Source organism: Periplaneta americana, chromosome 17, assembly GCF_040183065.1.
Source record: "Periplaneta americana isolate PAMFEO1 chromosome 17, P.americana_PAMFEO1_priV1, whole genome shotgun sequence".
Taxonomy (NCBI): domain Eukaryota; kingdom Metazoa; phylum Arthropoda; class Insecta; order Blattodea; family Blattidae; genus Periplaneta; species Periplaneta americana.
The window spans coordinates 58,121,900-58,136,035 of NC_091133.1; the positions used below are offsets into that span (position 1 = coordinate 58,121,900).

Sequence of the window (14,136 nt, forward strand, 5' to 3'; positions counted from 1 at the left end):
ATTGTGGAGAAAAGTCTTTCGACTGATGAATTACTGACTGGAAGACATGATTAATGACACTATTTTGAGAAGATTTTCAAATGAAATGGAATTTTTTTTTTAAATGTTGAAAAACAGACAAAGCTGCTATATTTTTCTCAAAGAGTGCAGAATGTCTCATACCATGTTCGCTGGTTCTTTTGTCTGATAACCTCCATTTTATTTCATGGAATGCAGTTCAGTGACTCCTTTGAACACCCACTTACAGATTTATGACTTCCTATGCAAATACCTCTGACAATTCCATCCTGTCCCCTCGTCCCAACATTGCACAGTTGCCACAATACTGGTGACCCTCGAAATGAGAAAGTGAGACTGACGGGATTCTTGGAATTCGGAAAAGATGCGGCAACTCTGCCTCTACGTGGATTTGATGGGAGCCTGTCAATTCTTCTAAACGAGGGTTGTGATTGGTTACTAACAGGAGAAGACAAGATTTCCGTCACAGTAAGGAAGACATTTATTTATGACAACCAATTAGTAGGGAGCAGTAGAAGGTCTGTCAGCAAAGTCCTTTCTATGAAACTGCACTCCATGAAATAAAATGGAGTATACTGACTACTGAGAACCGTTAAAAAATGTGCATGAATCGCAGCAGTTCCAGTAAAATGTTATTGAAACAAAATCAAAGCTTCTGGGGACATTTCGCGGGTGCTCGTGTAAAGGGGGTTAAGTATGATTTGGCTAAACTGGAATAAGTACAGATTTGAACTATCCACAATTACTTTTCTTTTCTGTTAAAGGGGTTAAGTCATTCTTCCATCTATGATGCAGTTACAGTGCTCCGTATTTTGTGACAAAGGAATTTTGTTCAGTACCAAAGGAGAGAAGTTTACATACCTTGCAATTTGACTTAACCCCCCTTTTACACGAGCACCCGCGATTTGCTCCCTGGGGACAGCAACTCAAAACCGGGGACGTCTGGTCAGCCTAACCACGACCCCCCTGGAGGTAGCAACACAAGTTTGAGAAACACTGCCTTATATATAAGAGCTAGATCATGCTACAATTATTCTCTTAACTGTAATTTTCAAAATGACTCTGATCGATTAAACCTCATATTAACAAAGTGCAGGTTAGGAGTGGTGGAAGTGCAATACGTACTAAACACAGACCTCCTCTTAGTGCAGATATTATAAAAGGAGCTCTAACATTCTGCATCTGTTTGGCCTTTTAGCTGCATGTGAGGCGTATTTTGTCTTATAATGCTCTTTTACTTTCCTTACTTTAGAACTGGACAGTGAACATAAACATAAGATAAAAGTGGAAAACATTTATATACCTACCTACAATAGAGAATGGTTAATGCAGCGCAAAAAACAAATACAAACTCATTATGACATTGTGTTTCCAAATAATGTGCTTTCTTAAAAAGAGGAATAAAAAGAAGCATTTTAATATCTAGATGATCAGATTTTAAGAGTTTGTTTTTGCTTATAATTTATGACCGAGTAACATAATACCCCAGAATTAAACATGTGTTACGAATGTAGCCAGACGGAGATATAAACTTGACCTTCGCAAGACTTGTTATGCAAGACACAAACAAAATCGGAGCAATCTCACATCTGCTGATTAGATTGCAGGTTCTCTGTCATCAGTCTTAGAGGTGAGTTCTCACATATGCCTGAAGGTTTAGGAATTTCTTGATGAATATGCCTGTTTCTAGTTCTACTTATTTCAGTTTTATTGTCATACAATCTGTTTATATTTTCTTAAATAATGGGCCACCTACTGTTGCGATCTCTTATGTTTTCTTTAAAGTCAACATTTTAAGAAAGTTTATCATGGATAAAGGAGTTATGCACTTGAAAAAATGTGTACCAGTAATGTAACAGTTTATGAATCTTATTAACTGAAGAAATATTATTTGAAATAGGCAGATGAAATTAAAAAAAAAAAAGGTACCGTATGTAAGTTATTCAGGATTCAAGTATAAATAGAGGGAACAATTATATTAACAGAATTTGTTTCATTTTTTTATACGTTGGTATTGGTTGTGTTGTGTACATACATACAGACTCTTTACAATTACAATACCAGAATCTACATTACACATTTTAGAAATATCAATACACTTTTATACATCTTTGGTGTCAGATATTAAGTGACTAAAAACATACCGGTACCTACATAAGGAAATAACAACTTATTCACAAACAACATAACATTATTTCTTAGTTTCATGTCGATTATAATTTCAGTGCGTAAAAAACGAAATGATTAATTAAACAAAAACATAACACTGCCGATATCTTTAGAACTTCATGGTTCAGAGAATTGGGAAGTAGAAGTGATAGGAAGTAGGCCTACATTAGAAGGAGGCCGGATAATTGAGAGGCTGGACTACTGAGGGCCGGATTAGCAAAAATCTAGTATAATTTATTATAAACGAAAAAATATATAAGCACTGATGAAAAGAAATCAGTCTTTTCACTTGGGATATACTGTTTTTCAGTCATTATATGTTGCATTACTGTCTGTAGGCCAGTTGAAAAGTTCTTCATAAAATGCTGTATGTTCACTTGAGACATAGGGCCTACTGCTTCATTTTTTCCATGTCTTGCACTTCTTTCTGTTTTATTGACATTTTTCATGCTGGATAGACTGGGCTTGTTGGTGGAAGACCAGATTCTCGCAAAAGTGCCATGAAGAATGCGTGGCTTACTAATTCATTGATACTACTAGATACTTTGATGTACCCAACTCTGTCATGTTTATACTCAAAGTGGAAGAGGCTACACACGGCAGAATTGATTATCTCACTTCTTCGTTTATTCCCTCTTTCTTCAGAAACAGCAGTTTTTTTGTAATGTTTCTTCTGTTTTCAGCTGTTCGCACTCAGTCACCACTGCCAATTGAAGAGTTTTAAAACAATTCTTGTCATTGATTACTGACCAATTAAAATAAATTGCGATTTTTAACTTGCCTCTAACAAGCCAACTAACAAGCAAAGACGAGTTTATCGATGTACTTTCGAAACTACGATAAAAATGAAAATGTCAAAAATTATGACTTACGCCCTTTTAAAAAAATTCATTTCAAGTGTAGGCACTGCTGTTGATGTAATTTTGGTTTCCTTTTTGGCTAAGAAATCTGCTCTCTCATTAGTTTGCTACCATCAATTTCTCAATGCGAGGGGATGGGTCCGTGCTTATGATATGGCCAACAATGATATACTTTATTTATTTATTTATTTATTTATTTTAGTAGGTTATTTTACGACGCTTTATCAACATCTCCAACAATGGTAATTGGATGTATAATATACAAAACTGTTTCAGATTATCACATAGATAGAAATCTAGAAGCCTGAAGACTGATGAATTGAGTGGTCATTCAATTGATCCCCTACGTCCAATTCATCATCTGGCAAGAACTTCAGCCATTCCACTCCTCGGGCAAAATGATAAATGAAAATACTGTTTCCCAGTCACCACTCCTTCCAGGAATATTGGTCCCAAAAGAATGTCTCCATGTATCATTCACCACATGATTTTCCTGGACTAATTTGACAATGGTCATCAACTGCAACTTGAGCATTTTCCTGTGGCCATTACACAGTGTCTTGGTCATGTTAGTTTATATGTCCATCTAAGTGAAAAGATACCTCATCACCAAACATATCGGTTACAAAGTTTCCATATGATGTAAGCCATTCACAAAATTAAACTCAGTGTTCTGAAACGTCTTCATGTAGTTCTTTGACAAACTTTTGTAGGGATCAGATTATTTTTTATGTTAAATTACTCGGTTCACAAAATAATAAGTCCCTGACACTTCAATTACATTTGCAATCTTTTCTACTAACCATAGGGTACCAGTACTGCTACTTATAGTTATTTTCCCAAATATTATATTATATAACACTGCTCTTATTAACAATTGAAGTTCTCAAGGAACTTACTTTAAGATACTCCCACTACGGCATACACATTCACCCACAGAACGTTGTCCAGTTCACGAGCTGTCGAAATGACAAGAGTGAATTTTACAGGTACCTGTCAGTTAGTCTATCATTAGCAAAGACCAGACGCATACAGTATTGCAAATTCTACCTTCTCCTGTACACTGTTACGCCAAATTAATTTCATCCATATAACACACTCTGTTATTTTACCAGCAATAATGATGTTCTCTATGAGATTGCATTTATAGAACACTCTGTATACAGAGTGGAAGTGAAATAACCCTGCAGATTTAAAGGGACGTTATGTTTTGTGATTAAATGCACGGTTAATTAGAAAATTAAATTGGAAGTTTCAGTAGTCTGGCAACATCGCCATTAACACAGTCGTCTGTCTTCTCGCAATAAAAATCCCAATTTGAAGTTCTGAAATTATCTTTGTCATACCGACTTTTATGAAATTTCATGAAACTGTAATAATCACATAAATTTATATTGCTATAAACAATAAGCCAAATTAATGACAGACTACAGAAATACGAATTATCAAAATCACAGACAAAATGGAAAATGAGGCACATATTTATAGAACACATAAGAAGTAAATGGGAGAATCAGAAACAGAGAATCTGAAAGGATAATGCGTAAAACTGATTTTAGACTCCATACCTACAGTAGTATGAGGAGAGATATGAGAGGACTCAAAATGAGATAGGTAGACCAATAATTTTATTTTTGGAGCGAGAATGGGTACTCTGATCTAAATCATAATTAAGTTACTGTACTGAATATCATAACAATGGCCATGATGATAACGATGTTGATATTGGATGGCAGTAGTGGTGGTGGTGGATGATGATGATGATGATGATGATGATGATGATGATGATGATGATGATGATGATGTCAAAGGAAAGGAGGCAAAAGAGAAGAGAAGGATGACGTAATTAATAATATAATAATGAAATGAAGATTGTTATAATTTCTTTCTCCAGATGGCCACCCATTGGGGAATTGTCAGTGCTGGTAAAATAAGTCATGACTTTGTGACAGCTTTGAGCACATTGCCATCAGATGAGCATCAAGTTATCGCCGTTGCAGCCCAACAGCTCGAGAGAGCTGAACAGTTTGCATCCGAACACAAGATCCCAAAAGCATATGGCTCGTATGAAGAACTGGCAAGGGACCCAAATGTGGGTGAGTACGGAAAAAACATTTATTAATAAATACAATGGCCGTGTACCGAGAGGTAAAGAGAATAGTAATCCATACCAATATTACATGGTGCTACTGGTACATATCCAACAAAACATGTCACAGTAATTTATTATATATAAAAATAATAAATATATAAGGGAACAGTAATTATTGGCCGCCTATCAATCAATCTGTAGATCTATTGATACTAAGTGATTATAAACAACAATAAATACTCAGCACAATTATTTGATGACGTTTGATACCTGTACTAAAAAAATATTAAAATATGTAAGAAAAGAAATCACATTAAAAGTTCTTTAAGATGATTGCAATATCCTATAGAAATGAAACTTGGGTGACATGAAGACAGTGAAGTAGATTGCATTCAATCAATCTGTACGAAGAGAAAGGCCAACAAATAAAAATAAGATTTACGGAATTAACAAAAAGTCTCAATTTCAGCTATAAAATATACGATTATAGAAGTCAATGTCAAGATCATTGGCTTGAAGAAATAGAAGAAAAATTAACCCTTATACATATTTACCTTACACATTTAGTGTTATTAATAATAATAAGACATTCAACAAAAACAAGAGTGAGTTCCTCAGTCATCAATTTCAGGACAACAGGGAAATTATTCTTAGAATAATCTCAATTAATTCTACTATTATATTAAAAGAGGTGAATGTGCTTGTATTTTATAGAGGTGGTGTACATCGGCAACATCAACACTCAGCATTTTGAGGTGGGAAAGTTGATGCTGAAGGCAGGAAAGCACATTTTGTGTGAGAAACCCCTCACCCTGAACCTCAAACAGACCAAAGAGCTTGTGGCCCTGGCCAAGCAGAAGAAGCTGTTCCTCATGGAGGCCATTTGGTCTCGATGCTTCCCAGTCTACGACGTCCTCAGGAAGGAGCTGGAAGCAGGGACTGTGGGAGAGGTGCTCCAGGTCATTGCCAATCTGGGCGTCCTTAACGCACATGTCGACAGGGTCAAGTACGTAGCTTTATAATTTCATTGGAAATGGTTGGCTACTACGAGACAAAATTTCCATACTTCTTGATTACACACAACACACTTTTAACATTTAAGATTGGAAACAGGTAAGGATCTCACTAGTTCTGAAGATTGCGATAGTTGTTTTCTTTACAGTCTGACACGGTTTAATAAACTAGTATGAGAAATGAAGTTTTGCCAATTTAAGGGTTGTATTGTTTAAATAAAGCATACAGAAAACCGGAATTTTTTATAAAGCTGGAGTGATTTGATATTCTTGTTTTTATTCTGTAAGCAACTGACTTGGCAATAAAGCCATTAAATGATAGAAAATGAGTTAATGGGGGAGCGAGTTTCTGAGTTTGTTTGGGTCCCAAACTGTCCATACTGTCCACGCGTCTGAAACTCCCAAGGGCTTTCCGAGCGAGTTAGTCCAAATGAACCGAGACTGTCTTATTCAGTACCATACAAATGGGCGAGCAATATCGAGACCTTGAATAGCTCTACTAAGTGTGTGAATCTCAGGGGGAATTATGTTATGAAATAAAGAGTGTTTCAGAATAATCCTACTTTAATTTCTATGTCAGGCTATGAACTTTCCAAACAACCTCGTTTGTTTCTAATCGTTAGGAGTTCAAAGTTGATATCTGTACATCAGCTAGTTTTACAACTGACGAGTCTCTAAAATAATATCAGGCATAGAGATATCAGTTGCAAAGTAGTACCTAACTAAAATTAATTCGAGACCCTTTTAACTTGTAATATTATTGGGGTGAGTGTTTTCCGGGCTAAGAGACTGTAGTCTACTAGTGATGTTACGTCCGGACGTTTTGTCTACAACTGTGGTAGACATCTTCAGTGGTGAGGTACTTGAGAATGTAGTGATCTCTTCAGTGTGCCAGGGATGACACTCGAGGGCATAGTGTCTAGTCATCCCTGGCACACTAAGGAGATCTCTGAACGTAACATACGAGAGAGAGAGTAGACTACGGCCTCTTAGTCCAGAAAACACTCACTCCATTGACGCCGACCGTGAAAGTCTACATTCGAAGATTGTAATAATATTGTTTCTGTCAATATGACCATTATGTAGCTTCTGTCATATCATATGTTAAATAATGATGATGGTGACGATGATGATAATGATGATGATGAACATAATAATAATAATAATAATAATAATAATAATAATAATAATAATAATAATAATAATAATAATAATAATAATAATGTTTTAGTCTTTTTCTTTGTCTATTTCCATTTGTTCTCATCTTACATTCCTTTTTCTTGCCCATTTCTTCATTTTAACTCTTTTCCTGTTCTTCTTCATCTTCCATATCTTATTGTTGTTGTTGTTGTTGTTATTATTATTATTATTATTATTATTATTATTATTATTATTATTATTATTATTATTCTCATCCCTCATTTCCTTCTCTTTATTTATCTTCCTCATTCATATTCATCATCTTATTCTTTCCCATCTTGTTTTTCGTTTCCTTCTTCCCTTTACTGTCCTCTTCATCTTCCTTTTTTTTTCCTTTTTCATCTCATTCTTTCTTCAAGTATTGAGAACGCGTATTTGATTTCCTGCAAATATCATTCATCAACATATCAACTAAATTCACAAAACCTAGTTTTTGGTCATATACATATGCAGGACAGCACAGAGCAAACACAAGATACCGGTAATGGATAATCTCTAGACTTCATAAATCTCTACTTTTGCCATTGTGAATCAATTTGACATACAGTTTCAGCGGAGGTTTACGTTTTTCAGACTGAAAGAAATGGGTGGAGGAAACATTCTCAACCTCGGAGTTTATGTTCTCCAGTTTGCTCAATTGGTGTTCGGTCCTTCGCCACCTGAAAATGTGGTGGCAGCTGGACAAATTAACGAGAACGGCGTTGATTATAGCAGCAGTATCATCCTCAAGTACCAGGGAGGCAAGACAGCAACACTCACGACACACGGGAAGGTACAGCTCCCGAACAACGCGTATGTTGTGGGAACAAAAGGCATCATCAAGGCAAGTACCAAAATCAAGAAAATGTAGATAATCAAAACAAAATCTTCATTTTTCGTATTAATAGCAAACAGGGATTTTAAGAGCTTCTTATTTAAGAAACAAAATAAGTTCGATTTGGCAACTCAATTTTTATCTCAACTAATGACTATAAAAGGTTGTTTTCTACGGCTGAAATAAAGGCGCAAATAGCCAGAGTAGCTGACACGCCCTTTTTAAACTCCACTAACTAACTCTATGGCTGAGAAGTTATTATGCTCGACATTAGATCAGAGTTCACTGACTTCGAATGTGGGTCTAGAGCATCAGATATTTAAGCTATTTAAGGACAATAAATATTCTTAATAAACATAAAATTTCTTCAAATAACTGGAATACAGTGAAACCTCTCATTTACAGATATCAAAGGGACATAACAATCTGCCTGCATCTTGGAGGTGTCCTTTATTGGGAGGGAAGCTCCCCAATCTAACAGTAAATTTATAATATGCATTATGTATCCCTTCACGCTTTAAATGAAATGTATTACTGTAATTTAATTCTAAATACAGTATACTACAGTAAATTCCTTGCAACTTTGAACTACAGTAGATAATACCAAAAAAGGAAAATACAGTACCGGTACTGTGCCATGCAATTTTTATTCTAGGTCTGCAGTTATGCAGTACAGTAATTTACAGTTTTCAACTTACGAATAATGTGTAGTAGACCTACAGCATTACGAAGTTTTCTTAAAAAAGTCAGTCAGGCTACTTTGTCGAGCACACCTTGCACTAACTATTTTCTGTTCAAAAGTAGCCTGCAACTTTTGTATCAATTGAAGATCTTCAGTATCACTATGATCGATCACAAATTTCTTCAATGCCTCAACTGTCTGATAAGCTGATTTATAGTTTGTTATAGAATTTTCAGAGATCAAATCATCATCTTTTTTCACCTTCTCCCTAACTCTCACTATCACTATCACCGGTACACTCATTGTTAGATTATGTTGCCCTTACATCCTTCACAATCTCACTTATATCCAACAAACTGTCGTCAACACCAACTTTTTCGCGGATTCTCAAACCTTTACGTTTAGGTGCCATGTCTCTCGAAACAGACCAACTGATCAAAGTGAAGAGAATAATCTTACTAACCCTATCATGTGTCACAATTTCACGATCGCAGAATCCTTGGACCCATCAGATAGGTCAAATTTTATGACTTTGTTTATCCACCCGCTTCCAGCTAATAAGGGGCAGCCGGCTGGGCTAGCAGTAGCCTGCAAGACCCATTGTCTTCTTTCATGTTAAGGCATTTCACCAGCTAACAGTATTATCTTCTTTCATGTTAAGAAATTTCTGTACAGTTCTCAAAGCTAAATTTTCCATTTTTTTAGTACATTAGGTCTTGAAATCCAAGTTCTGTCCGCAGTCAGGAGGTAAAGCAAGCTTTAGGACTGTGAGACAGATACCCGTGTCCATGTCTGAGAGTGTCTGTAAACGAGAGTTAAATTTACCATTATTTCAGTTGGACATAAAAATCTGTCTGTATATGAGGAGTGTCCGTATCTTGGGGGTGTCCGTAAGGAGAGGTTTCACTGTATTTAATAAAGCCCTAAAACTTTCCCATGTTCAGAAACACATAAGATTAAAAGTATACCGGTATAACACTTTGGCAATAACAACACTACTGCACGGATATGAGATCTAAATCCTTTACCATTTCAGCAGAGATTAAATTCATGTGGAAGAACAGAACAGAGAAACCATAAAACAAACGAAGATATATTATCAGAGCTTAAAATCGAACCAGCCTTGAAAAAAAAGAATCCATCAGTACAGGAAGAGATGGATACTACAACTATTGTCTGACTGAATGGTTATGTCGCATCTCAGTTCCCTCCTACTCATTTCTGCTGGCTTCTCGGTAAAAGCTAGTGGCTGTGCTGTTAAGCTTTTTCCTAAACATATTTGCTGTATGGAATTGGAAGTCTACATAATATTGTACAACTGTTTAAAATAATTTAGAGAAAAGTATCTTGTTAAGTAAATAACTGTCACGTGATTTCTCTCGCCTCAACTGTCTTGCGACATGACCATGTGGACTGACAGTACATGTTGAAAGAATGACGAGGAATAGTTACCAGTACCGGTACCAAATTTAATTTTAAGTATCTACCTTTACCGTGATCAAAATGGAACCAAAGTTGCTCTTTAAGAAGAATTTTCGATGAACAACAAGATCGAAACAGGCTAATTGTTGGATGATGATGATGATGATGATGATGATGATGATGATGATGATGATGATGATGATGATGATGATGATGATGATGATGATGATGATGATGATGATGATGAAAAATTCTTAATATGGTTTTCTTCAAAGGAAAGATAAAGAAATGTAGATTTTGGCACATAAAAGAACCTTGGAGCATAAGTGTGGTCTAGAGGTTAGCAAGTGGGAATCATGCTCAGAGTCTATTCTCGAGCTTGGGTTCGAATTCCGCTTGGGCTCATTACCTGGTTGGGTTTTTCTCCTAGGGTTTTCAACTGTAAGATGAAGGTCAGAAAATTCCATGGCGAATTCTCTTGACCCATCTCGCTATTAGCAATTTCACCAGTGCTAGGTAACAGCGCAGTCTGATATAGCGTTGTTAAATAATCGATTAATGAAAAGAACCGTGCCCTTGAATCACTGAATGAGAAGGCCCAGGATAAAATGACTGGTCATTTATCACCAAACTTTCCTAATTTACAGACATGTCTGTGAGAACACAGAGTGTAGAACCTATAAAACTGAAGTCGTCATCAATAGTCTGATGGTCACTATGTTAGCTGTTACATATTTTTCTGTTATAAAAAAGTAAAGACAAATACTGAAGACAATGATGAATAGTAAAAGTAAGGTTACCAGATTTTTTTTCACAATTTCCAGGGACAGATATAGATATATATAATTTGCCTTTCACTTATATTGTTTTTACACAATTTAAAGAATTAAAATACTTATAGGCCTACTTAATCAATTTACTAAACTACTATTTTTTTTCAGAAGAATTCATTTTTTTAAGCAGGTACGGTACCGTATTCTCTAGATCCCAATTTTTAGCAAATTCCTGACAGGTGAAGTTAAAGTTGGTTAAGATAGCAAACAAGGCACTAACAATTTCTAAACTCATTCTCAATTTCTGGAATGTCCACAACACGTTCATTGAAGATACTCTTTCCACTGAAGCATTACTTCCACGACACAGAGATAGTCCAATCAACTTCTTAAGTTGTCCATAGGGAATCGTGTTCTCAAAAAAAAATAATAAAAAATTTCACTCCATTTTGAGCAATGAATAGCATTTTCTTCATTCCAATTTGCCATTTTTCTCAAGTCACATATTTCTTTCATTCAAGAAATTTCATAAAGCAAATTATCTTTAACCAGGTCAAGTCCATCTACATTTGAAGAAAAATAATGTTCTGTCTCTTCAAATTTTTCTCTTTCTAGAGGAGTCTCAGAAATATAAATACCGTACATTTCGTAAATGTCTTATCTTGTGAATGAGTAACTCAGGCACTGGGGTATTCAACAGCATTTTCATAAAATTCACGAGAGACACTAAGAATTCTGTTGTGAAATAAGAGCCACTTCTTCTAAAAATGCCCAAAAGTTACTTGATTGGTGATGGAATAAATTTATCTTTTTCCTTGAAGTTAAATTTTTTAAATTAACTTCGATAACAACGGAAGACTTGACTGTAGTGTTACGTCCTCACATTCAGTTTTAATAATTATGGCATCATGAAAAAGCGGCAAAATTGCATTAGCAAAATTTATCATAGCAATATGCAAGGATCATTTAAAGTATTAAATCATATTAATAATCTATAATGAAAATCCGGTGATATCTAGAGAAAAATATTAAATCCAGGGACATTCCAGGGACGAACTTTGTCCGGGGACAGAAAGCAAAATTCGGGGACTGTCTGGTAACTTAGTATAATGGGCATTCTTTTTTCGATAGGAAAGAAACTAAAAAAATCAATGTAGTGAATGTATAGTCTGAAACTTTGTTGTAGTTTACAACCATACTGAATCTTATGAAAATCAAAGAAATGTGTAAGAAATGATAACTTTTTCTCATAAACGAATCTCCACTTTTTACAAGAAACAATTATGGAAAACTGATGACGAAACACAATTTTTTAATGGTACAGGTTTCTTCGCCTTTCTGGTGTCCAACTGTCATAACAACGCCAGAAAAGAAGAGTGAGTTTCATCTTCCGACTGCGTCTAAACCATTCTTCTTCCCAAATAGTGCTGGCCTAAGATATGAAGCAATGGAAGTGCGGCGTTGCATTGGAGAAGGTAATCAAAAGAATTTCCTCATTATTTATCATTCTCAAACATTTGTTAACATTACTGAAATAGAAAAAGAATTAAAGTAGGATGTGGAAATAATGTTGCAGTAATGCTCTTTTCAGTCAAATACACAGAAATTATAATCATAATTACTATCATATTATCATAATCACAATAAAAATCATTATAATAAGCATCCATTTTTATAGGTCTATTGGAGAGCCCAAAGATAAGCCACGCTGAAAGTTTGGTTCTAGCCACTCTGCAGGATGAAATCAGAAGACAGGTCGGTGTTGTGTACAACCAGGATTAATCAAGAAATTGCAACCTCAACAAATACTCAATGAACAATGCTCATTAATTGTATTACTCACTACCTGAATCCAATCTTGTGAAAGCATTACTGCTGTGTATAAACTGACTGACGTGACAATTAATAGGTATCAAACACTGGTATGAACTTCAGTTGTTTAAATCAATACCAGTAACCAATTAACTGTCGACAGTGCAAATAAAAACTTTCAATCTCTTACAGAGACACACAAGAAGATTCTCCATATTAACATGTCAATTTACAATTAACTGTCGACAGTGCAAATAAAAACTTTCAATCTCTTACAGAGACACACAAGAAAATTCTTCATATCAAACATGTCGCTAATAAAAAGGAAATTATAATAATGCTTTCCGAAAATTTGTTACAAATGCACCATTACACGAATATAAGTACAGCATTGGCTTTCCATATTGAAAACTCAGACTCAAATCTCAACAGACCAAGCGAAATTTATGGTGGATAAAAATGGTAAGGGGACAGATTTTCTTAGGTTACTCCTGCTTTCGTTGCTATCATAGTTTCTCTGTAATTCACAATTAGGCTACATAATTTATCAATGCAGAAAGGACACTATTGTACCATATTATCTACCGAGGAGACTAACTTCATTGGATCCTACAGCAAATATTGTAAGTACGAAGCAGCAGCAACAAACGCGACAAGTATACATACGTGTTAAAAGAGTGTAACCAGGAATGAAGAATAAAAATAATCCATCAGATGAGTAGAAGGTATGAATGTGGAGAAATCTTATTAATTCTGTTGTAAACTTTTTCTCTTGGCCTTTCAATGCTTCAAGATAATTAAGCAGTGCATTAGAGACTAATAGGCTTATGAATCTTTTTTATAACAGCTGAAGCTAACAGAAGATAGATGGAGATCTCATTTGATTTATTAATTAAAATTATGAATGTTGTATCTTGATTTTCAACATAAAACATCGTCAGGGAAAAATTTTACTCACAAGGCAAAGTCAAGGTTTCTAATTTTTTTCAATTTTTTTATGGTACATGATATCCTTTCATACACATCTGTCACATCTGTAAAATAAAAATATGTTTAGTTTCAGATGAGTTAATCCAAAATATTTAATTAAAAAGGTAAGATATTCTACAAATTTAGTATGCGAAGTTCTATCATTATATTTACTGTTACATGTATTTTCTGCAACATTTCAATGGAGAGGAGACTAGGTAAACGTTTGTGGTTTTTCTTGAAATTGCTGATGTCCCCTGCTGGACCATAAAAAATCTGGTCAGCCTAACTATGTTAATGGTTTATAATGAC

At 35.0% G+C, this 14,136-nt stretch overlaps 1 protein-coding gene across 1 annotated transcript; it reads left to right on the plus strand.

Annotated features, from left to right (window-relative positions):
* The first annotated feature begins 1,527 nt into the window (after positions 1-1,527).
* LOC138693470 (trans-1,2-dihydrobenzene-1,2-diol dehydrogenase-like) lies at positions 1,528-13,193 on the plus strand. Its single transcript, XM_069817456.1, has 6 exons — positions 1,528-1,648; positions 4,942-5,143; positions 5,854-6,145; positions 7,926-8,175; positions 12,368-12,518; positions 12,722-13,193. The coding sequence occupies exons 2-6, from the start codon at positions 4,942-4,944 to the stop codon at positions 12,823-12,825; spliced, it is 999 nt and encodes a 332-aa protein (XP_069673557.1). The 5' UTR covers positions 1,528-1,648; the 3' UTR covers positions 12,826-13,193.
* The last annotated feature ends 943 nt before the right edge of the window (positions 13,194-14,136 follow it).

Coding starts and splice junctions, on each gene's coding strand:
- LOC138693470 (XM_069817456.1), top strand. CDS start 4,942: ATGGCCACCCATTGGGGAATTGTCAGTGCTGGTAAAATAAGTCATGAC. Junction 8,176..12,367: donor GAACAAAAGGCATCATCAAG/GCAAGTACCAAA, acceptor TTAATGGTACAG/GTTTCTTCGCCTTTCTGGTG. Junction 12,519..12,721: donor GCGGCGTTGCATTGGAGAAG/GTAATCAAAAGA, acceptor CCATTTTTATAG/GTCTATTGGAGAGCCCAAAG.